At 40.8% G+C, this 26,756-nt stretch overlaps 2 protein-coding genes and 1 long non-coding RNA gene across 7 annotated transcripts; 2 read left to right on the forward strand and 1 right to left on the reverse strand.

The window, feature by feature from the left end:
• Window positions 1–268: 268 nt before the first annotated feature.
• On the reverse strand, window positions 269–17,658 carry LOC115134217 (transmembrane protein 116-like). 5 transcript variants are annotated; one of them, XM_029667967.2, is made up of 13 exons: window positions 17,595–17,658; window positions 16,553–16,646; window positions 16,304–16,347; window positions 13,833–13,896; window positions 6,482–6,616; window positions 5,841–5,936; window positions 5,677–5,726; window positions 5,450–5,554; window positions 5,249–5,294; window positions 5,087–5,158; window positions 4,763–4,916; window positions 4,566–4,639; window positions 269–2,372 (listed from the first exon to the last, which is right to left on the reverse strand). In XM_029667967.2, the coding sequence occupies exons 2-13, from the start codon at window positions 16,583–16,585 to the stop codon at window positions 2,208–2,210; spliced, it is 1,038 nt and encodes a 345-aa protein (XP_029523827.1). In that variant the 5' UTR covers window positions 16,586–16,646; window positions 17,595–17,658; the 3' UTR covers window positions 269–2,207. The 5 variants fall into 5 exon arrangements, with proteins under 5 accessions (XP_029523827.1, XP_064878607.1, XP_029523828.1 ...); XM_065022535.1 differs by lacking the exon at window positions 17,595–17,658 and having other exon boundaries at window positions 16,553–16,729; XM_029667968.2 differs by lacking the exons at window positions 4,566–4,639; window positions 17,595–17,658 and having other exon boundaries at window positions 16,553–16,730.
• Window positions 17,659–17,728: 70 nt separating this feature from the next.
• On the forward strand, window positions 17,729–21,571 carry LOC115134219 (ADP-ribosylation factor 4-like). Its single transcript, XM_029667970.2, has 6 exons — window positions 17,729–17,920; window positions 18,533–18,613; window positions 19,205–19,314; window positions 19,441–19,512; window positions 19,791–19,916; window positions 19,996–21,571. The coding sequence occupies exons 1-6, from the start codon at window positions 17,854–17,856 to the stop codon at window positions 20,080–20,082; spliced, it is 543 nt and encodes a 180-aa protein (XP_029523830.1). The 5' UTR covers window positions 17,729–17,853; the 3' UTR covers window positions 20,083–21,571.
• Window positions 21,572–24,089: 2,518 nt separating this feature from the next.
• LOC115134220 (uncharacterized) lies at window positions 24,090–25,248 on the forward strand. The gene is made up of 3 exons (XR_003864316.2): window positions 24,090–24,195; window positions 24,499–24,563; window positions 24,725–25,248. It is a non-coding gene; the product is annotated as an uncharacterized LOC115134220 (long non-coding RNA).
• Window positions 25,249–26,756: the final 1,508 nt, after the last annotated feature.

Consider the following 26,756-nt stretch of genomic DNA (forward strand, 5'->3'; position numbering starts at 1 on the left):
AAACTTTCATCACACACTTTAACGTTTATAGTCACAAGTGACTGGGCATGACACAGCAGAAAACACATCACTCGTCACTGTCACCAGTTGACTCAGCACTCCCAGCCAGTGACACACATAATGACTGAGTACAAGTTTATATTTTATCTGAACTATGCATTACAACAGGTGACCATCATGAAACAAGTCTGAAGTCATTATGATACAAGGTCACCATAGGATTAAACCATTTTGTTCTGAGCTTACAATAAATGAGAGTAGGAGAATGTCAGTTAAAATGGGACTGGGTAAGAGGCCATTTATTGCACAAATCAAACATCATAACATAAATATACAAGGGAAATGTTATCCTGTGATTTTAATGCCTACCAAAGAACATCTACATGCTAAAGTACAGTACATTTAGTCCTTGAGTGCTTTTTCGTCTTTAGTCTATACACATGTCAAATGACTGAATAAAAATGATACTTCTGATTTTAATTAATTTTGTTCAAAGGGTGATACTATATAACCTGATAAAAAAACAAACACTGAATGTGTACAAATGATAGCTTGCTATGGTTACTAGCTATATTGCTTGCTATATTGTACACAATCACTGACAGTTGCTCTAGCTATCTACTGGAAAGAGTGAAATCCCCAACACCATAAGGAAGCGCTTCATAAACCATATTCCATTAATCAAATCAATCAATCAAACGATGGTCATTGTCATGTCATGTTGTTCTCTGGCCCATCTGGCTCTACAACTCATCAAAATAATCACCTCATTCTCTCTTCTTACTGAAATAGCATTGTACTAAAAAATGAATATATCATTGAAGATTCTTCTAAATAACACTAACAAAAATGGTGCTACAGAAATCACATTCAAACGCACGTTTTGAGGTCCAGGAAAATTCTGAATTGCAAATGGTGTCTTCTGACATACCACTTAACGTAGCATTTTATGTAGAATACCAGGTGAACTCTGTGATTAAAGGTGTTGTTCCAGTCTCTTCAGTGGTGAGGTGGGAACAGTATCTTCCAGTAGTGGATCAATAGGCTAACGTTGCGCAATAATTTGGGGCATGTAGCCTATTTGAATCATTATGGAAGTCAGACCACACATAGCAGGTTAACCCTGGAGCCTGGCGCACAGTTCACAATGACTGGACCGTTGTCATTACAGTTCAATTATTAGTAAGGATTATGGTTGATTTATCGGACTAGCCTATTGTTCAACCCCTATTGCACACTTTTTTCACCTTCCAATATTTTATGGATTGAATTTGAATATGGCAACTTTCAGGATGAATCAAAGCACTGTATTTTTGATTCATTTCTGTTGTGTTATAGACTGCATGTTTGTTTATTCCATGTGTAACTCTGGGTTGTTGTTTGTGTCGCACTGCTTTGCTTTATCTTGTCCAGGTCGGAGTTGTTAATGAGAACTTGTTCTCAACTGGCCTATCTGGTTAAATAAAGGTTAAATAAAAAAATCTATATTATATTTTGTGCGGAAAGGCTCACCAAACCAGTTCATGTCATACATACCTTCCTAACCCTAATATTTGCCTAAATAATCTACCAGAATATTTTTTAACCAGTTGGTGCTGAAACTGTAACAAATATGCATATATTTAGATGGCTTCCTTCAATTGATCTCTAATACTCTGAAGCGTTTCTCTCTATGTATTCTAGTGAGTCTGTCGACCAAATTCGAATTAAAGGTACACCGTATTTAAAGGGATGGTTTAAGATGAATGTACAGAAAACTTTATTGAATGAAAATTCGATGAGAAAGTCTGTTGGCCAGCAAGCGGGAGGATTTTCAGCTGTTACTATGAAATGTATTTATCAATTTACAAGGAAACCACGCCTGCAAAGCCCGTTACACACCTGCATAAGGAAAGTCTGAATACCAACTACTGAGAAGTGCATAGGAAAGACGTGTGTAGGAAAGGCATATATTTCCTGAGTCTGAATCGACCCCTACGTCCATAGTACACCATTGTCTTGCTTCCGGACAACCATCCCAGTGGGAGTAGTAGAATGAAGTTATCCCAAGATGCTGATCTGAGGTCAGTGTTAAATTGCTTCCCTCTGTGGTAAAGGTTAGTATTTGAGGAGAGTAAACTGTTTCTGTGCCAGAGGTAGAATTCCACCATAGCAGCTTCTCTAGAGTCTAGAGGCATAGCAGCTTCTCTAGAGTCAGGAGTTAGAGGTTATAAGGGTCCAAGCGGCCCCCTCAGTGATTCGTCAAAGAAGGGCAGAGGGGCGTCTTGGCTGAGAAGGGGCATCCTCTCTCCGAGCACAGCGTCTCTGAAGTTCGGTCGTCTCCAGGCATAGACCACACTGTTCAGACAGCCCTGCAGAGACAACGTCATCGCCTGCAGAGACACCGGGATGGAAATGGAAGGGGGCACCTAGTCAGTTGCACAACTGAATGCATTCAACTGAAATGTGCCTTCCGCATTTAACCCAACCCCTCTGAATCAGGATGGTGTATAGTGGGTAAGGATAAAGCATTATGGGTGCTTACAGTGCCTTGCGAAAGTATTCGGCCACCTTGAACTTTGCGACCTTTTGCCACATTTCAGGCTTCAAACATAAAGATATAAAACTGTATTTTTTTGTGAAGAATCAACAACAAATGGGACACAATCATGAAGTGGAACGACATTTATTGGATATTTCAAACTTTTTTAACAAATCAAAAACTGAAAAATTGGGCGTGCAAAATTATTCAGCCCCCTTAAGTTAATACTTTGTAGCGCCACATTTTGCTGTGATTACAGCTGTAAGTCGCTTGGGGTATGTCTCTATCAGTTTTGCACATCGAGAGACTGAAATTTTTTCCCATTCCTCCTTGCAAAACAGCTCGAGCTCAGTGAGGTTGGATGGAGAGCATTTGTGAACAGCAGTTTTCAGTTCTTTCCACAGATTCTCGATTGGATTCAGGTCTGGACTTTGACTTGGCCATTCTAACACCTGGATATGTTTATTTTTTAACCATTCCATTGTAGATTTTGCTTTATGTTTTGGATCATTGTCTTGTTGGAAGACAAATCTCCGTCCCAGTCTCAGGTCTTTTGCAGACTCCATCAGGTTTTCTTCCAGAATGGTCCTGTATTTGGCTCCATCCATCTTCCCATCAATTTTAACCATCTTCCCTGTCCCTGCTGAAGAAAAGCAGGCCCAAACCATGATGCTGCCACCACCATGTTTGACAGTGGGGATGGTGTGTTCAGGGTGATGTGCTGTGTTGCTTTTACGCCAAACATAACGTTTTGCATTGTTGCCAAAAAGTTTAATTTTGGTTTCATCTGACCAGAGCACCTTCTTCCACATGTTTGGTGTGTCTTCCAGGTGGCTTGTGGCAAACTTTAAACAACACTTTTTATGGATATCTTTAAGAAATGGCTTTCTTCTTGCCACTCTTCCATAAAGGCCAGATTTGTGCAATATACGACTGATTGTTGTCCTATGGACAGAGTCTCCCACCTCAGCTGTAGATCTCTGCAGTTCATCCAGAGTGATCATGGGCCTCTTGGCTGCAGCTCTGATCAGTCTTCTCCTTGTATGAGCTGAACGTTTAGAGGGACGGCCAGGTCTTGGTAGATTTGCAGTGGTCTGATACTCCTTCCATTTCAATATTATCGCTTGCACAGTGCTCCTTGGGATGTTTAAAGCTTGGGAAATATTTTTGTATCCAAATCCGGCTTTAAACTTCTTCACAACAGTATCTCGGACCTGCCTGGTGTGTTCCTTGTTCTTCATGATGCTCTCTGCGCTTTTAACGGACCTCTGAGACTATCACAGTGCAGGTGCATTTATACGGAGACGTGATTACACACAGGGGGATTGTATTTATCATCATTAGTCATTTAGGTCAACATTGGATCATTCAGAGATCCTCACTGAACTTCTGGAGAGAGTTTGCTGCACTGAAAGTAAAGGGGCTGAATAATTTTGCACGCCCAATTTTTCAGTTTTTGATTTGTTAAAAAAGTTTGAAATATCCAATAAATGTCGTTCTACTTCATGATTGTGTCCCACTTGTTGTTGATTCTTCACAAAAAAATACAGTTTTATATCTTTATGTTTGAAGCCTGAAATGTGGCAAAAGGTCGCAAAGTTCAAGGGGGCCGAATACTTTCGCAAGGCACTGTATCTTAGTGTCATTATTAATTTTACATAGCTAAAGAAGGCTCTCTTCTTGACAGAATAGATGATATTAGTCCTAAGGTTGGAGTTACAGAGTTACACACATACAGGGTGTGTGTGTCTGTGTGTGTGTGTGTGTGTGTGTGCGTGCATGTGTGCGTGGGGAGATGAACACAGTGTAGAACAGTTCAGCCAACACAAATTCTGTCTGATTTACACACAAAAAATGCTATTACAATTGGATCACGCTGAAGCAGTCAAAGACAGATTGTATGTATATCTATACCTTATGTATTCCTTAGTCTAGAGGTGCGCACACAAGCTTTTTTATAGCGGAAAATGGCAATTCATTCTGGGTGATGGTATCTTGGAAGAGGAATGTCTGCAATCATCAGTGAGATAGTTGAAATACTGACCTGTATAATATACAGGGGGAAGAGATTTACTTGAGGTATGTCTGGTATCACAGACAGGACAACCAGAACAAGAGCTGGGGGCGGGACAAAATAGATGATATTAGTCCTAAGGTTGGAGTTACAGAGTTACACACATACAGGGTGTGTGTGTCTGTGTCTGTGCGTGCATGTGTGCGTGGGGAGATGAATTTGTGTACCTGGGGTCCAGCAGAAGATGATGACCACCATCATGTAGCGAGCAGTGGAGAACATACCCCTCAGCCGTTTCCTGGAACGTGCATCTCCCTCCACAGGAAATAGTCCCTCCTCCTCATACCTGCGATACCAGCTGCCCACCTTGTAGTAAACCACCTGTACAGGTACATCATCATCATCATCATCATCACCTTAGCTCCTAATTTTCATGATCACCATTCTTCATTCTATCGGCTGTAAACTACTGTAAACTAACCCATGTTTATGAGATAACTATGGTGATTATTGTACTGTATGCTAGACTAGTGAAGATTTATGGTACTTACTGTGCAGCACACCAAAACTGGTATCACACTGACAAAGAGGAAACATTGTATGAAGATATCATGGATATGTTCCTGGAAAACGAAACAAACAAGGTCTCATTCATTATGCTGTCCAATCCCTTTATGAACAGACAACATGCGTGGAAGCAGGTATTTACTCACTATATCTGAGCAGTTGTCCCTCCAGATATGCAGGAAGAGGATACAGCTAAGAGGAACACACAATCACAGAGAGATGTGAGACACTCATAAGAAATGTTTTGCTAGAGTATGTACATTTTCTCTCATTAAAGTGTCATAAGCGTTATGCAAATGCACTAGGACGAACCCTGGCCTGTGCAGCACACAAAGAGACATACACACCTGTTGCAGTATGTGCTAGCTTCAGCGTTGTTTGCCGTCATGTGGCTGGGTGGTACCAGGACTAAAGTCATCACGTACACAAAGTACATCACCAACGGTATAAACCTGTAGGGGCATCACACTCACTCAGTCAGGGACATACTGTATGTTGCTTTTAAGCCACTACACAGAACAGTTTGGTTAAAAGCAGGGATGTTTCTATTTGAAAATGAAATAATTTGACTCACCACACACAAGCATATACAGGCACAACCCCCATCCTTTGTCGACACTGGGACTGGGGGGAGAGAGGGATACTTGATTTTATAATAAATCAAACAAAGTTGAGGTGTGTGCGCATGCGTGTGTGCATGCGCGTGTAGGAGCCCTTGGTGGATGCTTGGGTCCTCACCTCTTCCTCTCTTGGTCTCTCCCTCCATCCCTCGACTGCGTGCTTTGACTCCCAGGCATACACTACCATCAGGAGGAACGACACAAAGTAAAACATCTGGAACAGAGCACGCACACACACACACACACACACACACACACACACACACACACACACACACACACACACACAGAGATAAATTATTATAATAGCAAATGGCACACAGTAGTGTCAAGAGCACTTCAGTTAAAGGTCTATAATAGAAAGGACAAGCAGTAAAACTTTGCATCGTCACACTATCTCTAAAAATGACATCGCATAATGTCATGCTCCATGACATAACACAGTGTAGAACAGTTCAGCCAACACAAATTCTGTCTGATTTACACACAAAAAATGCTATTACAATTGGATCACGCTGAAGCAGTCAAAGACAGATTGTATGTATATCTATACCTTATGTATTCCTTAGTCTAGAGGTGCGCACACAAGCTTTTTTATAAATTTGTCATCAAAGCTATAGAGTGTATTTGAGGGAATAAGGACAAAATTCAACTGTTTAACATACTCTTTTGCATTTACAGAATGTTCATTCTAAGATTAGGATCATTATAGTGCATTATCCCTACATATAGTATAATAGCCACAGAAGACTGGCTCACCAGTGACAGAGGCAGTAGTTTTTCACAGATTAACACACTGGGGGTGAAGGTGTGTGTTTCATTCATTGTGCTGGTGAACATCAGGGTGACTGCTGCCAACAGATCAGCTAGAGCCAGCTGGACCAGGGGATTCACCTAAAGAGACAAAGGCATTTGTGTGTTTGCAAAACTATGAGAACGTGACAATAACATTGTACATCTCTAGCCATAGAATATCTATCTGTCTAATGTGCTTGACGCAGGTGGGAATAAACCTGATATAATTCATAGCCTTGGTGTTACAGCTTCAATACACGACAGGATGTTTTTGTGCTGGTCAACGGCAGTCAAGTCAGGAGTGAACCACAGGCTATATCTGTTCTTAGTTCTACATTTTTTGAACGAGGCATGCTTATCTAAGATGGTGAGGAAAGCACTTTTGAAGAGCAACCATGCATCCTCTTCTGACGGGATGAGGTCAATATACTTCCAGGTTACCCGGGCCAGGTCGATTTAGAAAGGCCTGCTCGCTAAAGTGGGGCGGCAGGGTAGCCTAGTGGTTAGAGTGTTGGACTAGTAACCGGAAGGTTGCAAGTTCAAACCCCTGAGCTGACAAGTTACAAATCTGTCGTTCTGCCCCTAAACAGGCAGTTAACCCACTGTTCCTAGGCCATCATTGAAAATAAGAACTTATTCTTAACTGACTTGCCTAGTTAAATAAAGGTTAAAAAAAATCAATTTGAAAAGTGTTTTAGGTAGCATATGACAGTGATGAGGGGTGATTGTTTGACTACGCACGCATGCAATGAGGCAGTGATCGCTGAAATCCTGGTTGAAGACAGCAGAGGTGTATTTAGAGGGCAGGTTGGTCAGGATGATATCTAAGAGGGTGCCAATGGTTACAGATTTGGGGTTGTACATGGTAGGTTCCTTGATAATTTGTGTGAGATTGAGGGCATCTAGCTTAGATTGTAGGATGGCCGGGGTGTTGAGCATGTCCCAGTATAGGTCACCTAACAGTACGAACTCTGAAGATAGATGGGGGCGATCAATTCACATATGGTGTCCAGGGCACAGCTGTGGGCTGAAGGGGGTCTATAGCAAGCGGAAACGGTGAGACTTGTTTCTGGAAAGGTGGATTTTTTTAAATAGAAGCTTGAATTTTTGGGGCACAGACCTGGATAGTATGACAGAACGCTGCAGGCTATCTCTGCAGTAGATTGCAACTCCGCCCCCTTTGGCAGTTCTATCCTGTCAGAAAATGTTGTAGATAGGGATGGAAATTTCAGGATTTTTGGTGGCCTCCCTAAGCCAGGATTCAGACACGGCTAGGACATCTGGGTTGGCGGAGTGTGCTTAAGCAGTGAATTAAACAAACTTAGGGAAGAGGCTTCTAATGTTAATATGCATGAAACTAAGGCTTTTGCAGTTACAGAAGTCCACAAATGAGAGCGCCTGGGGAATAGGAGTGGAGCTAGGCACTGCAGGGCCTGGATTCACATCTACATCACCAGAGGAGGAGTAGGAAAAGGGTACGGCTAAAAGCTATGAGAGTTGGTCGTCTTGAACGTCTGGAACAATACCTAAAGTTGTATTACAAAAGTAGTTTGAAATATTTTGGCAAAGTTTATAGGTACATTTTGAAACATTTTGTAGTGATGTTGCGCATTTTGGAAGCTGTTTTTTTTCTGGATCAAACGCGCCAAATAAATGGACATTTTGGATATATATGGACGGAATTAATCGAACAAAAGGACCAATTGTGATGTTTATAGGACATATTGGAGTGCCAACAAAAGAAGCTTGTCAAAGGTAAGGCATGTTTTACATTTTATTTCTGCGTTTTGTGTAGCGCCTGCAGGGTTGAAATATGCTACTCTATTTGTTTACTGTTGTGCTATCATCAGATAATAGCTTCTTATGCTTTCGCTGAAAAGCTTTTTTAAAATCTGACATGTTGGCTGGATTCACAACGAGTGTAGCTTTAATTGAGTATCTTACATGTGTGATTTAATGAAAGTTTGATGTTTATATCAATTTATTTGAATTTGCCGCACTGCATTTTCCCTGGTTTTTGGCCTATACCATAAGAAGTTAGTGAAGCTGCCAGTTGAGGACTTGTGAAGCATCTGTTTCTCAATCTAGACATTCTAATGTACTTGTCTTCTTGCTCAGATGTGCACCGGGGCCTCCCACTCCTCTTTCTATTCTGGTTAGGGCCACTTTGCGCTGTTCTGTGAAGGGAGTAATACACAGCATTGTACGAGATCTTCAGTTTCTTGGCAATTTCTCGCATGGAATAGCCTTCATTTCCCAGAAGAAGAATAGACTGACGAGTTTCAGAATAAAGGTCTTTGTTTCTGCCCATTTTGAGCCTGTAGTCGAACCCACACATGTTGATGCTCCAGATACTCAACTAGTCTAAAGAAGGACAGTTTTATTGCTTCTTTAACAGTTTTCAGCTGTGCTAAAATAATTGCAAAAGGGTTTTCTAATGATCAATTAACCTATCCCTCACCCTCCGATCCAACAGGTCCCAGACATGCTTAATGGGATTGAGATCCGGGCTCGTCGCTGGCCATGGCAGAACACTGACATTCCTGTCTTGCAGGAAATCACGCACAGAACAAGCAGTATGGCTGGTGGCATTGTCATAATGGTAGGTCATGTCAGGAGGGAGGAGGATGTTTTCCCTGTAATGCACAGCATTGAGATTGCCTGCAATGACAACAAGCTCAGTCCGATGATGCTGTGACACACCGCCCCAGACCATGACGGACCCACAACCTCCAAATCGATCCCGCTCCAGAGTAGAGGCCTCGGTGTAATGCTCATTCCTTCGACGATAAACGCGAATCCGACCATCACCCCTGGTGAGTCAAAACCACAACTCGTCAGTGAAGAGCACTTTTTGCCAGTCCTGTCTGGTTCAGCAACGGCGGGTTTGTGCCCATAGGCGACATTGCTGCCGGTGATGTCTGGAGAGGACCTGCCTTACAACAGGCCTACAAGCCCTCAGCCCAGCCTCTCTCAGCCTATTGCAGACAGTCTGAGTACTGATGGAGGGATTGTGCATTCCTGGTGTAACTCGGGCAGTTGTTGTTGCCATCCTGTACCTGTCCCGCAGGTGTGATGTTCGGATGTACCGATCCTGTGCAGCTATTGTTATACGTGGTCTGTCACTGTGAGGACGATCAGCTGTCCGTCCTGTCTCCCTGTAGTGCTGTTTTAGGCGTCTCACAGTACAGACATTGCGATTTATTGCCCATGCCACATCTGCAGTCCTCATGCCTCCTTGCAGCATGCCTAAGGCACATTCACACAGATGAGCAGGGACACTGGGCATCTTTCTTTTGGTGTTTTTCAGAGTCAGTAGAAAGGCCTATTTAGTGTCCTAAGTTTTCATAACTGACCATAACTTAATTGCCTACCGTCTGTAAGCTGTTAGTGTCTTATCGACCGTTCCACAGGTCCATGTTTATTAATTGATTATGGTGCATTGAACAAGCATGGAAAACAGTGTTTAAACCCTTTACAATGAAGATCTGTGAAGTTATTTGGATTTTTACAAATTATCTTTGAAAGACAGGGTCCTGAAAAGGGATGTTTCTTTTTTTCTGAGTTTATATACTGCACTCTATACTATACCACTGTATCTTAGTCCAATGCCGCTCTGGCATATATGTATACAGTGGGCTCCAAAATGACTGGCACCCCTGACTGGCAATGCACAAACAATACTTAAACAAATATAAACAATATAATTATAGAGACAAACTCAAAATACCAACATGTGAAAAATACTGTACTTTATTAATGTTTCAATGGAACCCAACATAATAATTGATTGATTTAATTAAAAATCAATGTCTTCCAAATCAAGGTTTCACAATTAATGGCACCCCTAAATATTACTGTAAATAACATCTACCAAAATTAAACCAGGAATTAAATTCCACTTATTTAAGTTATCTAAGTGTTAAGGAACTATTTTGAGCCATTATATCACTTCCTTTTTCACTAGTGTATAAAAATGAGGTAACACACATGCAATATCCTTTTGTCATCCAACACCATGAAGAAAACAAAAGAACTGGCAGTTCAAAAGAGACAGATGGTCATAGACCTTCATAAATCTGGTAATGGCTACAAGAAGATCCACAAATGATTGAATATACCACTGAGTACTGTCAGGGCAATTATAAAAAAATTCAAAAGATATGGAACAGTTGAAAACCACACGGGTAGAGGACGCAAATGCATTTTGCCCCCCAGGATAGGGAGGAGGATCGTGAGAGAAGCAACAAAAACCCAGAATCACTGTGAAAGAATTGCAGGCCTTGGTGGCATCTTGAGGTCACCAAGTTTATAAAAGCACCATCAGACGCCACCTCCACAACCACAGGCTCTTTAGAAGGGTTGCCAGATGAAAGCCCTTAATGACCCAAAGACACAGACGCAAACACTTGGAGTTTGCCAAATGTCATTTAAATTATGATTGGAAAAAGGTGCTCTGGTCAGATGAGACCAAAATGTTACGTTTAGGTCAGATACAGCATCGGCATGTTTGGCGTCAAAACAGAGATGCATACAAGGAGAGGCACCTCATACCCACGGTGAAATATGGTAGTGGGTCAGTGATGTTTTGGGGCTGTTTTAATTCCAGAGGTCCAGAGGCACTGGTTACGATTGATGGCATAATGAATTCCACCAAGTACCAGGTAATTTTGGCTGACAATCTGGTTGCCTCTGCCAGAAGGCTGGGACTTGGCCGTATGTGGACTTTCCAACAATACAATGACCCAAAACATACCTCAAGATCCACACAGAAATGGTTCTGTAACAACAAAATCAATGTTCTGCCATGGCCATCTCAGTCGCTGGACCTCAATCCAATGGAAAACCTGTGGGCTGAGTTGAAGAGGGCAGTTGATAAGCGCAAACCCAAGAATGTGAAGGATATTGAAAGGATCTGCATAGAGGAATGGTCCAAAATCCCTCCAAATGTGTTCCTTAACCTTGTCAAACATTACAGGAAAAGACTCCATGCTGTTTTCCTTGCTACTTAATATAATGTTTACATACCCTACATTACTCATCTCATATGTATATGTATATACTGTACTCTATATCATCTACTGCATCTTTATGTAATACATGTATCACTAGCCACTTTAAACTATGCCATTTTGTTTACATACCCTACATTACTCATCTCATATGTATATACTGTACTCGATACCATCTACTGCATCTTGCCTATGCCGTTCTGTACCATCACTCATTCATATAACTTTATCTACATACTCTTCATCCCTTTACACTTGTGTGTGTATAAGGTAGTAGTTTTGGAATTGTTAGGTTAGATTACTCGTTGGTTATTACTGCATTGTCGGAACTAGAAGCACAAGTGTTACGGATACAGTTATCCTGTGTGTGTGTATCCTGTGTGTGTTTCTTTTCTCTCCTTCTCCCCTCACAGGTGAAAACCATCACTCCCCAATCAGTCAACAATCAATCATCAATCAGAAGACACACCTCCTCCTATTTCCTACCCTATCACAATTCCTTCCCCATGGTTTAAAAACCCCATCATTTGTTTGCTCTGGAGCAATCTCTAGCTCAATCTCTAGCTCAATCTCTAGCTCAATCTCAATCTCAATCTCTAGCTCAATCTCTCTGTAAATGCCATGTCTGTAGGTCTCTGTGTTTCACTCTCGCTTTTTGTCTTAACCTCTCTTTTGTTTAAGCACCTCCATAGCACTTTGTCATCACCTGTGAGTATTGTTTTTGGTTATGGTGTTTGTGTTTGTTTGCTGGTGGGAAAAGGGGAAACCAAGACAAGTCGCCCATGGGCATACACTACCCGTAGGTGAACTTTGTTAAATACACTAGTTAGAACTGGGCGGACCACCAACTGTATTTTTGGTTAGTTAGTTAGCTGTTGTTAAAGTAGGCTAGTCTAGCTTAGGGGTGTTTTTGAATACTTATTGTTTCTTTTCTTGGGTCCAGCTCAGCCCCTTTTCCTGCTCCCCCCATTACCGTGTGTTTATAAATAAACCTAGAGTTTGACGGTAGATTTCTGTTGTCGTGGTTATTTCGTGCACACTTTTACTTTGTCACAATAATAATTTGCATGAGTTATGTTACGGGTCTCATTACCATCCCCCCTAGACTGTCGGGCCAAAAGGGATTCGTAACAACAAGCATTTCGCTACACTGGCATTAACATCTGCTAACCATGTGTATGTGACAAATACATTTGATTTGATTTGAGATGGTTGCACTAAGTACTAAATGAGGAGTGCCAATAATTATGAAACCTTGATTTTGGTGAAATGTATTTTGTATTAAATAATTGTATGATTTGGTGGGTTCCATTGACACATTAATAAAGTACAGTATTTCTTTCATGTTGGTATTTTGAGTTTATCTCTATAATTAATATTTTTAATATTTTCTTAAGTATTGTTTGTGCATTGCCAATCAGGGGTGCCAGTAATTTTGGAGCCAACTGTATATATTCTTAATCCATTTCTTACTTAGATTTATGTGTATTTTGGGAATATGTTGTGAAAATGTTAGATATCACTTGTTAGATATTACTGCACTTTCGGGGCTAGAAGCACAGTCATTTCATTTCTCGCAATAATATCTGCCTAACACATGTATGTGACCAATAAAATTTGTTTTGAATCTTTCTCCATCCCCTGTGAACTCACTAGAACGGCCTCTACAAATTTTTCTAGAGTAGATAGAGCAGTCCTATAGCTCTGACTCAATGAAGAAGTATAGGCACAGGCAGACAGCAAGGGAGTAGCCTGGGCCATGTTCAGTAGGCCACAACGATTCGGAAGATAATGATTATGTTATGTAGAACAGACATGCCTCTATCTGACAAGGAGAGTAAGGAATAATGTCAGCTCTCAATTCATGACTATTCTACAGATGTATGATCTTAATTTGAGCCTGTTTGCTACAGCAGAATATTAATCCTGCAGCAACAGAAAATTAAAATTATTATGTGCCTTATAATTCATGGAGATTTTTGTCAAGGTTGATCAATTTTTTGTAAGTGAACATCAAGTCTGAAATGTCAAAGTGGAAATTACAAACTTCAGAAGCCTTTTTAAACCTCAAATACACTACAAAGTTCTCCTGCAACTGGGTGATCAAATTAAGATCATACATCTGTATCTGTAATGTTTATGTAGTTACATCCTAATGAGAGTGACCCTGGTAAACACATACTGTATTTTGCTAAGAGACAGCCTTGGAAATAATTATATCAAACTCACAATCACAGAAAGGTACAGGCACGCACACACACACACACACATAGTCAAAGATACTCTTCCTCTCATCCACCCACCTGTTCTTGTAGGTGGCTCCTCTTTACAATGGAAACCACCAGCACTGAAAAACTCCCAATCAAACTGGAAATAGAAAGTAAAATACCTAAATACTGATAGTACACAATTATAGCACCATTAAATAACAGTCAATCATGTCATTCTGAATGTTCACAAAGATTGTGTTGGAAAATAAATACAATCAAATTACAACAGAAAGACATTGTATGCTAGTCTGGGTACAAGTATTTTTTAGCTAACATTCCACTCCTTGCCACTCCTGGTAAGGAGTGGAACATAATAGCTGAATAGAGATGGCAACCAGGCTAATATAATTAAATTAAGGAATATCAAATAATAAAATGTAATGTAGGCCTACACCATGTCCTATAAACCATCAGAATAACTAGCAGGTAATATATGCCTGACCTAGACACACACACTGAGGAGGCTGCTTGGTTGAGGGTATGTAGTAAAAGGGGGGAGCTGTCCAAGTGGACTGGGTGCTGAAATGGGAGGCAGGGGCTTGGGTGGGTGTGGGGCCGTGTCCTGATCAACTGGAAGCTTACAACTCAAGAATCACTCACTGATCAAGACCTCTGCATTCAGATGTAGGCTACATGCATTCAAATTAAGATTTTATTTCTAAAGCGCTATATCCACCTCTATATATGGGGAGACAGGTAGCCTAGCGGTTAATATTGGTGGGCTAGTAACTGAAAGGTTGCTAGTTCAAATCCCAGAGGCGACAAGGTGGAAAAAACTGCAGTTCTGCCCTTGAGCAAGGCAGTTAACCCTGAACAACAGCTGGTCCCCGGGCGCCGTGTATGTCAATTAAAGCAGCCCCCGCACCTCTCTGATTCAGAGGGGTTGGGTTAAATGAGGAAAACGCATTTTGTTGTGCAACTGACTTGGTATCACCCTTCCCTATATCCCCAAATGTGTTTTTTCACTAGAATTGATTGCTTTTGGGCACCTTCATGTGTGTGTAAAATATTACTGTTCATCGATTTTAGATGTGTGCAAAATTTTAATATATATATTTTTTTCAAACCTATATATCAATTTTTAGCTGGAATGGAATGTTAATTTGCTGTAAATTTGACTGTGATATGTGGTTGTCTCACCTTGCTATCTTAAGATGAATACACTAACTGTAAGTCACTCTGGATGAGGGAATCTGCTAAATGACTCAAATGTAAACGATTCATAAAAAATAATAATATTGATGTCACTAATGTATCATAAAAAAATACATTTGACTGTGTAAAACCTCCCACTGGGCACAGACATCAATTCAATGTCTTTTCCACGTTGGTTCAAAGTAATTTCATTGAAATTATGTGGAAACAACGTTGATTCAACCAGTGTGTGCCCAGTGGGCTAGCAGTACAACTTGTTTCTCTGAGTGAGGCAGATAGCATTTAGCAAAAACATGATTATCTGTCTCTCTAAAATGAAACCATCAAGTGACAGATTTAACAACCCCATGCCATGATTTGATAGTGAAAACACACACCAATCTATTTCATAAGTTCTTTAAACAATAAAAGCTAATTGGCCAACATTTCTGAAAATGTATATATAGCATTTTGGAATGAAACCCTTGAAATATAATACGTCGAGAAAAATAACATTTTGGAATGAAACCCTTGAAATATAATACGTCGAGAAAAATAACATTTTGGAATGAAACCCTTGAAATATAATACGTCGAGAAAAATAACATTTTGGAATGAAACCCTTGAAATATAATACGTCGAGAAAAATAACATTTTGGAATGAAACTCTTGAAATATAATACGTCGAGAAAAATAACATTTTGGAATGAAACCCTTGAAATATAATACGTCGAGAAAAATAACATTTTGGAATGAAACCCTTGAAATATAATACGTCGAGAAAAATAACAAAGTTGTCTCCAAAATGACACATATCAAACTTGACCCTAAATAAACAAAACACATCAAGCGGTTCTTTGCAGCCAAACAACAAACTCCTCATCTACTATGCAGGATTAAAAGACAGCGTAGTAGTGCTGTAAAGAGCTAGAGTTGGGCATGGAAAACACAGCGCTTTATATATTAAGTTATGATAAGTTATGATAAATTACTTTCGTCACATGCATGTCAAGTTGCTCAATTGGTCTGACTGGCAACACTGCAGAAATAAAATATCAAATGACTGGATGCCAACCATGTTATTATGAGATGACACGTGTGTGACGTCAACTTCTCGGCTGTGTAATTTACTAGTCTACATTTTCATCAACAAACAAAACAAACTCAAATATTTTATGGACTAGCCTGCTATAAATGGGTTTGATTTGAAAACGCATAGCGTAGGTAAGACTATTTGCACAACACAGAACAGTTACATTTAGAAACACTAACACTTAGACCTAAACGTTCTCAAATCTTAGCTGACATGCAACACTTCACATCCATGTGTCACAGATAGCCTATGAGTGTGGGAAGTCAGTTTTGCTTACCTTATAGATAGAGATACCAGGTACACAGTCGAGAGACCAGTGATCTACATAAAAAAAACAATGCAGAATCAATTCAACAGTGTGCTGAAATAGCCCTAAAACAGAATGAGCCTGGGCTTATTATAGCTAACTCCATTGTAGCTCTGTGAGATTTTTCAATGGGGCTTTTATAGCTATACCTACAATGTACATAGGGTTAGACTACACATCAATGTACTTGCACTAATGATTGAAAAAAATAGTTATTACCTGGTCATTGCTTAAAAATCGATTCAAACTCATTGTGAATGAGCCGCACAATTGCCACCTAGGCAAAGTTATCCAAAGCGCACCCGTCCTTTGTCTGAAATAAATAAATCGTTATCCATGTAGTCCACAGCACAAAAAATATGATTCTTTCTATACACCTGACTGGGTTATTAACAGGCGGCCCGCCCACGGCACCAAGACGCCTGCGCCTTGGACCTGTCTGTCACATGTCGATTTACCTTTGCAGCAAAAAATCCCCACACGGGACAGGTGTAGGAATTTCCCTTCGGAAATGCCGTGCATGGCGGACAGTCGATGAGCCAGGTCTCATACTGGTTTGGAGAAGACCAGAGCGAGTTGGCTATAGATAACCCTATACATCCTATAATAATAACTGTGTAGCCTATAAGTTATTTATTTGTTTGGCATAGGCTACATTATGCATGTACCAGCTTTTAATGGGACACGCAAGTTGCAAAGGAGAAACTAACATGCAGTCAAAACATTGTTTACTCTAAACACCGGGTTAACACGTTTCTCAGTGATAGTAGTTGCCCTATTTAGCCAAGCAGCACACTCCTGATAACACACAAGTCTCACGTTTTGCTCAACTGTTGCACAGAACGTGTGTGTGCTTGCGTGTTTATGTTTAATTAGAATCTCTATAAAGTGTGTCATTGGTCACTGCCCATTGCAGAAACAAACACATGACATCCCTCACACTTCACCAGAATGTAATGGCATGCATGATGAGGAGGATTAACAAATTAATTATACCCTGTGAAGTTCAATATGGCAGTCAGAAGATATGGTGCGCTGAGAAATACTGACCAAAGAGGGTCTTATCTATCTAATGTGACATCATTAGTTCGCGTTGCAATAACAGCGAACCCGTGTTGTAATCTGACATCTGCTGGCACACAATGTGACTGCAAATAATCAGTGTGAACAACAAGTGACATTTTTACCTCAAAACATTATGTGACACAAATGGGTAGTGATGGATCGGTCGAACCTGTATATGCAGAGTCGTTTTACTTACGATCATGTCTGCTCAAGACAATTGTCTCTGCATTAGTTTAATATTGCTGTTGTCCATCACCACGTTGGCCCAAATGCTAATAAAGTTGAGTCAAATCGATGACGTCTGGAGTTCCACGTTGGCCCGGACGTGGCAGCATCAGAGGACAGAAACGGTTCTTGCTTGGGAGTCACAAACAGAAAGATTCAGACCAATTGTCTCAAGAACGACAAGAATTTAGAAAAGCTTTCTGTAATAATTTGAGACATTCACGCACAACATGGGGCTCCTAATCTCGTCAGTTTTTACCAGACTGTTCGGCAAGAAACAGATGAGAATACTTATGGGTAAGTGTCGGATGTTCGCTGGCTAACTGTGGCTTTCAAATGAACGCTAACGTTACAGGAGAACATCACGGGAGTCTTTAGTGAGTATGGAACATATAACGTTGTGTATATAAAACAAAGATGATTTGTTGGACCCAAATGGTGTAGGTAGAATAGTAACCGTGACCAGTTAGCTAACAGTAGCCAACGTTAGTTCATAGTTATCCAAAAAGTGTTGCTAGCTGCTACGTAGCTAACTTTTTGGTGGTTGATTTGTGTCAACAAACTCGGCAGAAAGTTCAAAAATGTTAACTAGCTAGGTAGCCCGCGGGTATAGAAAAATGGAAAGCTAACCGGCTAACCCTAGTTACAAAAAAATGTGTTTCTTGGTCTGTCGTCGTGAGTGACGAGCTAGTTCTAGCTCACGTTTAGTAAGCCATCTGTTTAGCTAATGATAGCTATCCGTCATTTGCTGGTGGGTTTTGTATTTTCATGCAGCTGTCGACACCGATAAGATACAACGTTAATAACTACAATAAAAGTGTCCATAAAAAAAAAATATATGAACGTTCTTGCTTGCAGTTGTATGTGAGAATGAGAGATAATGTTCAAAATAAATGTTTGTTTTCTCAGTGGGTTTGGATGCGGCAGGGAAAACTACTATCTTGTACAAACTGAAGCTGGGAGAAATAGTGACCACCATTCCAACTATCGGTAAAACAAACACACACACAGTTTCACCCTCCAGTCTCAAATCACTGTATTGGTCACATAAACATGTTTAGCAGATGTTATTGCTGGTGTAGTGAAATGCTTGTCTTTCTAGCTCCAACAGTGCAGATCTATCTAACAAGTAATATCTAACAATTTCACAACAATACAGACATCTAAGTAAAGGAATTAAGAATATATAAATATATGGATGAGCAATGTCAGTGGCATAGATGAATATACAGTAGAAGAGAATAAAGTATATACAGATGAGTAATGCAACATATGTAAACATTATTCGTGACTAGTGTTCCATTTATTAGTGGCCAGTGATTTGAAGTCTATGTATATAGGCAGCAGCCTCTGTGCTAGTGATGGCTATTTAACAGTCTGATGGCCTTCAGATAGAAGCTGTTTTTCAGTCTCAACTGAAACTTAGCTTTAAATTGAGGTATAATTGACTTGGGTAGGATATTGGACTGTCACTAACCACATTCATGCACTTGTCTATAGATATAATAATATATTTCCGTCCATATATAATACATGGGATTGACATTTAGACCTAATGCATCTCTTTGGTGTGTGTGACAGGCTTTAACGTGGAGACGGTGGAGTATAAGAACATCTGCTTCACGGTATGGGATGTGGGTGGTCAGGACAAGATCAGACCCCTCTGGAGACACTACTTCCAGAACACACAGGTAAATGCACACCAAAAGGGAACCAGGGAGGCTACAGCCTACTCCTTTACTTCTCTCATGTAATGCCTCAGGGCATCCTCCTCCTCTCTGATTGTTCTGCTCTGACTGTGTTCATCCCTCACTCAGGGTCTGATCTTTGTAGTAGACAGCAACGACAGAGAGAGAGTGGCCGAGTCTGCAGAGGAGCTCTCTAAAATGGTAGGTATATTTACTCTGTATGATATGTAGTCGATGATGGGTATATTTAATGATGGGTCTATTTACTGTTGGTATGTAGTTAATGATGGGTATATTTACTGTTATGGTACGTAAAGGCCTATAGACTTGCCAAGTGTCTTGGCTGGGTCTATTTATAATTGACTGGACATTGAACCTGAAACTTATTGTGAAACAAATTATTTAATCACAGAGCACAGTGTTGACTTTCTGAGCAAGAGCTCATTATCTCAACTAGTGATCTAATCCCCCCCCCCCAGCTCCAGGAGGATGAGTTGAGAGAAGCAGTGTTGCTGGTGTTTGCTAACAAGCAGGACCTTCCCAATGCTATGGCCGTCAGCGACCTTACAGACAAACTGGGACTGCAAAGCCTCCGCAGCAGAGTGGTGAGTATGTGAGACATAGGCATGCAGGCACGCTTTTTCTCAATGTTGACCTTTTCTCTCTTGCTCTCTTACTTCTCAGTGGCACGTGCAGGCGACCTGTGCGACCCAGGGCACTGGACTGTATGAAGGACTGGACTGGCTTTCCAACGAGCTGTCCAAGCAATAACACCGGACATCACACGAGAAAAGGAGAGGGAGAACCACAGATAGGCTGACACCTTCAATCAAGACAAGTTTGGTCTTGAATAACTTGTGCACCTAGAATGGACAGGACTTGTGGACAATGCAATCAATACATATAGGAACATCTTATTTTACTACTATTTTTACTTTGCTTTCTTTGACCATTATCCCTTTATATACTCTAATCTTCACTTTTCCCCCCACCTCATATCTTGCAGTAGATAAACTGATGCTTTCAGTTGCATGTTTAACAAATGGCTGCTCTGAGACACCATGGAGACGCCCCTTCTCTAAAGTGGGTTGACGTTACCCCCAACCACTGATCCTGGGTCAGACCTTTAAATCTGCCTATGGTTAAGCATCAGGATTGAGGGTGTTGTAATCTGATCCTAGATCTGTGGTTAAGGGAAACTTCTACTGCAACCTGTTCAGCTACACTCGACCTCATGGACATTTTCACTGAAACAACCCTGGTCCTATACCTCTCACCCCTGTGACTTCACTCCCATGCGTATTCACTTATGTAAGGGACCGAAGCTTCTAGAATGAGATGAAGAATAAAATGACAATGAAGTCATAAATATCCAGATGTTTGAGGAAGTCTTTCTGCACTGGGAGCCAAATGGAACTCCTACCAGTGAATGGAACACAATGGAACCACTGGAAACAGTTTGCTCCTGGTACTACTGGTTTTCGCCATCTCTTTGTAGGGTTGCTTTGCTCTGGGCTCGCCACATAGAAAAGAGATGCTTGACTAATGTCTTTTTTAAATGGGCCACAATTATGTAATAACCCATTTCCTTATGTGCTACGATGTAAGCTGTGGGAAGCTGAAATTAGTAGGTAGAAGTTGCCACTAAACATTGAAACAGGCGTTTGATACTTTTCCATCCCCCTAATGATTCAGGTTAGGATGGTTAATCTGATCCAGGATCTGTGTATAGTATAACTTCTACCACTAATGAGCTGAAACCACATTTTTTTTTGTCTAGTCTAGTGAGAATGTGCACCTCCTAACCAAGACTGTGGCCCTGTTCTAATACTTAGGTGCGTTCTTCCCTCTCGGCCATCTTTGAAGTTATTACATATCTGAAGTATTGGCTTTAAATAATGGTGTCAATGAAGGAAGGATGGAAAGGGAAGAAGGCTGAAGGATGTGTTTTCTAAGCATTGGAACCGGGACAATATTAGTGTTGTATTGTTCAGTGGCATGCTTTGGCTCAGCAGTGCTTGCTTGTGGCTGGGCACACTCTTCTGATATTTGATGGCTGTTGTGTGCTTAATCTGACCCTCCCCCACACCCTGCTGTATCTCCCGGAGCTGTGCATACATTCCAACTGCCGGATGCTTCTTGAAACTGCATAAAGCTGCCACAACTTTTGAATGATGTGATAACTAATTGTTTTACAAAACATGTATAAATAAATTCACCTGTTAAATTATCTTTTTCTGAGGATTTAACTTTAAATTGACAGAGCTTGTCTTTTTTCATGTGTTTTGAATGTGATGACATGGCTATTTCAGTTTGTATGTAATTATCTTTGAAGATTGTGTTTAGGAATGTGTAATGTACACATACATGCTCCATGTTCAGCAGCACAAAGCTTTAGGTCTCTCCGGCTGAAGTGAATCCGCTCCTCCCTTCTGGCATAGTTCCAAAGCCAACACTAGAGAAACTTGAAGGGTGACTGCATGTTCACCTACACCCTGGCTGAGTGGAAACCTGGAATTAGATGAAATGGACTTGTCTAATGTGCTTGACCTCCCACAGAGTGCCTGACTTAGATTTTACCTGAAGTATAGAGGGGGTGTGACACTATAATACATCCTGCCACGTCTTGGTATAGGTTGAAGTTGCCCCTAGTTGTAATATTGGGTGAGGTTTGTATCTACCCCACTAATGGTTAGGATTTGGGAGGGAAAGCTGATCCTAGATCTGTATCTAGGGGAAACCTCCTCAGAGCCCAGATCTCTTAGGCCTTAGTTCTTTTAGTTGTGGTACTGTACATAAACAAATCTTTTTTTGTATTTGTGATATGTACTTTCAGTGACAATGATAACACAACAGCTGTCTTCGTTTCTAGTGGAAAACTTGATCAGGGAAATGTGCTCAGAGTATTTTTCAGACAGATCATGACATTGAAGTTGAAGTCCAAGGGGGGGGTAATTATCTTGGTTACACATTTAGTATTTTGTGGTATGTGCAGTGTCATCTCAGATTATTTCTGTTGGGAGGAATTGGGTACATTGTGTGTTTGTGTGGGAGCAGGCAGTATCAATATGAAATGTGAGAATGCTGTGTCTTTCAGTACATTATTTGTTAAAGTGGATTAGTCAAATGCTACAGTAATCCTCACAGTATTCAGTTTCCTTTTATTTGTGTAACTGCAAATACATACTTTTTGAATAGGCCATGTTACTCATTACGTCAATAAGCATCAGCAAAAGAATACATTCAATTTAGGGTAAGGCCATAGGAACTGACTTACGTCCTGGGCACACACTGGTTGAATCAACGTTGTTTTCACGTAATTTCAATGAAATTACATTGAATTGAGGTCTGTGCCCAGTAGGTCTACTTAATTTTAGGACGTTTGTTAGTGTTTTCCACAGATAAAGCTTGGAACGAAATGTCCATTTGAATTGGAAGGTTGCTGATGTGAAAGTTAAAGTATGAAAAGAAAGAGCTTGATGTAATGATTTTCCTCCTCCTCCGAAGAGGAGAGGCGAAACGGATCTGAGGACCAATATGCGTCGTGGTAAGTGTCCATGGTTCTTTTTAATGCGTTAAGGTACACATGAACAACTGACTACAAAAAAACAAGAAATGTGCAAACTCAAAACAGTCCTATCTGGTGCAAACACGGAGACAGGAACAATCACCCACAAACACACAGTGAAACCCAGGCTACCTAAGTATGATTCTCAATCAGAGACAACTAATGACACCTGCCTCTGATTGAGAACCATACTAGGCCGAAACATAGAAATACTCAAATCATAGAAAAACAAACAGACTGCCCACCCAACTCACGCCCTGACCATACTAACTAATTACAAAACACAGGAAATAAAGGTCAGAACTTGACACTTGATGTCAGGAGCTTTGTATTGTATTGCCTTCTAGAAAGAACAGGTGTACTTGTTCTGAGAACCATATGTTTCTTAGAGCTTGGTGATAGCGTGGTTGTCCTATGGTTTGCATACCTTCCCACAACTTTCTGGTTATGGTGCAGAATAGTTGTTTTGGAACATTCTCAGCACATTTAAGGAACTTGACAAAAATACGTTACATTTTGGTAATGATCTCCAACTGATTTGACATTGGGAATGTTCTCAAATAGTTCATATAACGTTAAGAAACAGTTTCCTGTGGGAATTTCAGTTCTTCAGCATAACGTTTCCTACAGGTTTCGTAATGATTTTATTTAAAAGAAACAGTTGATGTCCGTGCCCACGCGTACATCTAATTAGCATAATATAAAAATCTGTTTAATCTAGAGATATCTTTTTGCATGGGCTGCGTATTCCTCAGCTGCGGTGGAAGCTGGCAGAGCTACATCCTGAAAATAGGTCTTCTCACGAAAACGTCTGTAGCGTCCGAACCATTTGGGGATTGCTCTATGACCCTCACAAGACTCCCTGCAACCTAAAAAATAAATGTTCCCAGAACAGGCAAAGTTTTCACTTCCGTTCTCAGAACGTAACTTATGGCTATGTTCCCAGAACCAATGGGAAATCCAAAACGTATGTTCCCACAACTACCAAGGAACCAAATGTGCTAGCTGGGTAGAAGCCTAGAAACCAAATAAACATTATCTGGGAAGAGGAGTGGCAGCAGAGAAACGAAACTTGGACAGACTGCTGAAAACAAAACTGAAGGGAAAGAAGAAACGTTGTGTGGCACAGAGCCACTGTGCTCAGCCCGATCACGCCCACACACACAATGCAGGCTGAGGGTGTTAAGCTGCTTTCCTGTGGCTCTCAGCATTGCAATGACAGATGAGGAGGGGAGGGTTTTTTCAAGGTATAAAAGGAGGTTACAGTGTTTGATCTGTCCTTTTTATCCTGCGGAGCCCTCCGCTTAAGGATTTGGGTGAGTTTCCTTTCCATCGAGATTTAAGAGCTTGTATAGAGACTGATTTGTTTTATGTGCTTTGTCATTCCGTTTGTATACATTTCAATATCATCAAACCCAAATATTGTGTTTGTTTTGTTGTAAATTTACAGTTACAGGAATAGGTTACTGTTTTTTCAAATGTCTATAGTACAAGATAACTTTGACAAGACTATAATACATGGTAAGAGCATTTGTTAAACATCAATGCTGTACCAGGGGGATATATCACTGTCGCCTGCATCACTCACATCAATTTGTGCATCCTTCCTTGTGTTGCAGGACTGGTGACCCTCTGTCAGGTCACTATGGAGTTCCCACTCTGTTTGCTTGCTGTGTATTTTCTTGTAAGTATCTCACAACGACAGCATGCATGTGTTGGTGATGAATAACCCTTTATGGACAATTAAGATGTATAGAATTTAAATGAAACTCTAAACATACTACATTGTAGCGTCAGAGTTGTCTTGTGGACCGACTGTGACTAAAACAAAGTCTTGTCCCACAGTGAAGAGGAGGGGAGGAGGAGGAGGAAAGGAGATGAAAAGCCTGCTCCCAAGGGCAGGTCACTGGGTCCCTGGCCATATCCTGGTAGGGGGTGTTGGGAGTCTGTCCCCTAGCAGGTTCTGACCCTCAGCATGACCTCGCAGGACCAGGTCAGTCGGGCCTGGTGAGCAGAGCCAGGAGCTGCAGATCAGCTGATCCGCAGCGACCTTGACGCACCGACGAACCCAAGCACCAGACACCTGAAGACACCTGAGACGACTAGATGAAGCTCATCCAAAGCACAAAGCTTATATTACTTACCTGAATACTTAAACGAAATGTACCCTAGAATGCCGCCAGATGAAGAACCATTCTTTTCTTTTTTTGGTTGGCTTCTGGTTGTCTGCGTTGCTTGGTTTCGGCGGCTCATGGGGGGCCTGCTGAAGAAAACGCATTCCCAAATACACTGCAATGCTGAACGCATAATTTCCATGAAAATGTAAAATTTTAAATAAAAATTGAAAAAAACATTGCAACATGAACAAACTTATCTGTGCCGTTTGTTCTGTAGTTGTCATTTTGGGTATTTATACACTCTGATATTGATGCCACATTGCAGAGAACAGCTGCAAAGTTTTAACATCGCAAATAATACTTACAGTTAGTAGTGTAGTGCAAGTAAATAATATCCAAGCCACTTGAAACATCTTTAAACTCATACATACTGTCAATTTAATATCCGTCTCAGAGCATTATTTTATTTGACTTTTTTCTACTTCGCTTTATGTAGGCCTAGATTAGCATGTCGTTTAGCTTCCCCTGTTTGTTAGGTAAATACAGTACTTCCTTGAACAGGACGGCCCTCGCTCCAGACGCATGCACACACACACACATGCCCAAGCGCACACACGTCATAGTTTGGTTTTGTCTTCGTTCAGTACATAGTAACCAAAGAACATACACTCTGTCTGAGAAAAGCAGAGGCAATGCAGAATTTAAACTAAACAATGGACTTTGATGGAAACGAAAGTAAAGCTTGCAGACTGTTAGGGTTGCGTAAATTCGAATCTGGTATCAGGATAAATATAACAATGAGTCACCGATTGTATACTATGTATTTTATTTATTAAAACTATATTTTACAAAAAAGGTCTATAATAGCCTCAACAGCACTCTGTAGGGTAGCACCATGGTGTAGCCGGAGTACAGCTAGCTTCCATCCTCCTCTGGGTATATTGACTTCATTACAAAACCTAGGAGGCTCATGGTTCTCACCCACTACCAGTAATTATGACAACTTCCGGATGCCGTCCTCCAACCTATCAGAGCTCTTGCAGCATGAACTGACATGTTACCCACCCAATCAAAGGATCAGAGAATGAATATAGTACTGAAAGCATAAGCTACAGCTAGCTAGCACTGCATAAAATGTGGTGAGTAGTTGACTCAAAGAGAAAGGCAATAGTTGAACAGTTTACTTTTTTTTATTTTTTTATAATCCAAAATGAAGGAGAAGCAAGAGAGAAATAGACAGACATTTCATTTTTGGGGGTTTAGTTTCAGTTTCATTTACTTAGCTAGCAAATGTAGCTAGCTAGTTTAGCCTAATGAAACAGCCTGCTCAAACAGAGGGATGCTATCTTAGCTAGCTGGCTATGACTATCCGAAGCAACACCGGAACTCTTCAAAGGTCGAGGTAAGCTTTTAGTTTGACTAATTTATTGCCTCCGGGGCCACCGGTGTAACTGCTTACTGACTGTACACTGTAAAGTTACTGCATTATTGTAGCGAGTTCACTAACACGCTTGTTCTATTAGCTATTACATTTACATTACATTTAAGTCATTTAGCAGACACTCTTATCCAGAGCGACTTACAAATTGGTGCATTCACCTTATGACATCCAGTGGAACAGCCACTTTACAATAGTGCATCTAAATCTTTTAAGGGGGGGGGGGGGGTGAGAAGGATTGCTTTATCCTATCCTAGGTATTCCTTAAAGAGGTGGGGTTTCAGGTGTCTCCGGAAGGTGGTGATTGACTCCGCTGTCCTGG

This window comes from Oncorhynchus nerka, linkage group LG9a (assembly GCF_034236695.1).
Source record: "Oncorhynchus nerka isolate Pitt River linkage group LG9a, Oner_Uvic_2.0, whole genome shotgun sequence".
NCBI classification, from domain to species: Eukaryota; Metazoa; Chordata; class Actinopteri; order Salmoniformes; family Salmonidae; genus Oncorhynchus; species Oncorhynchus nerka.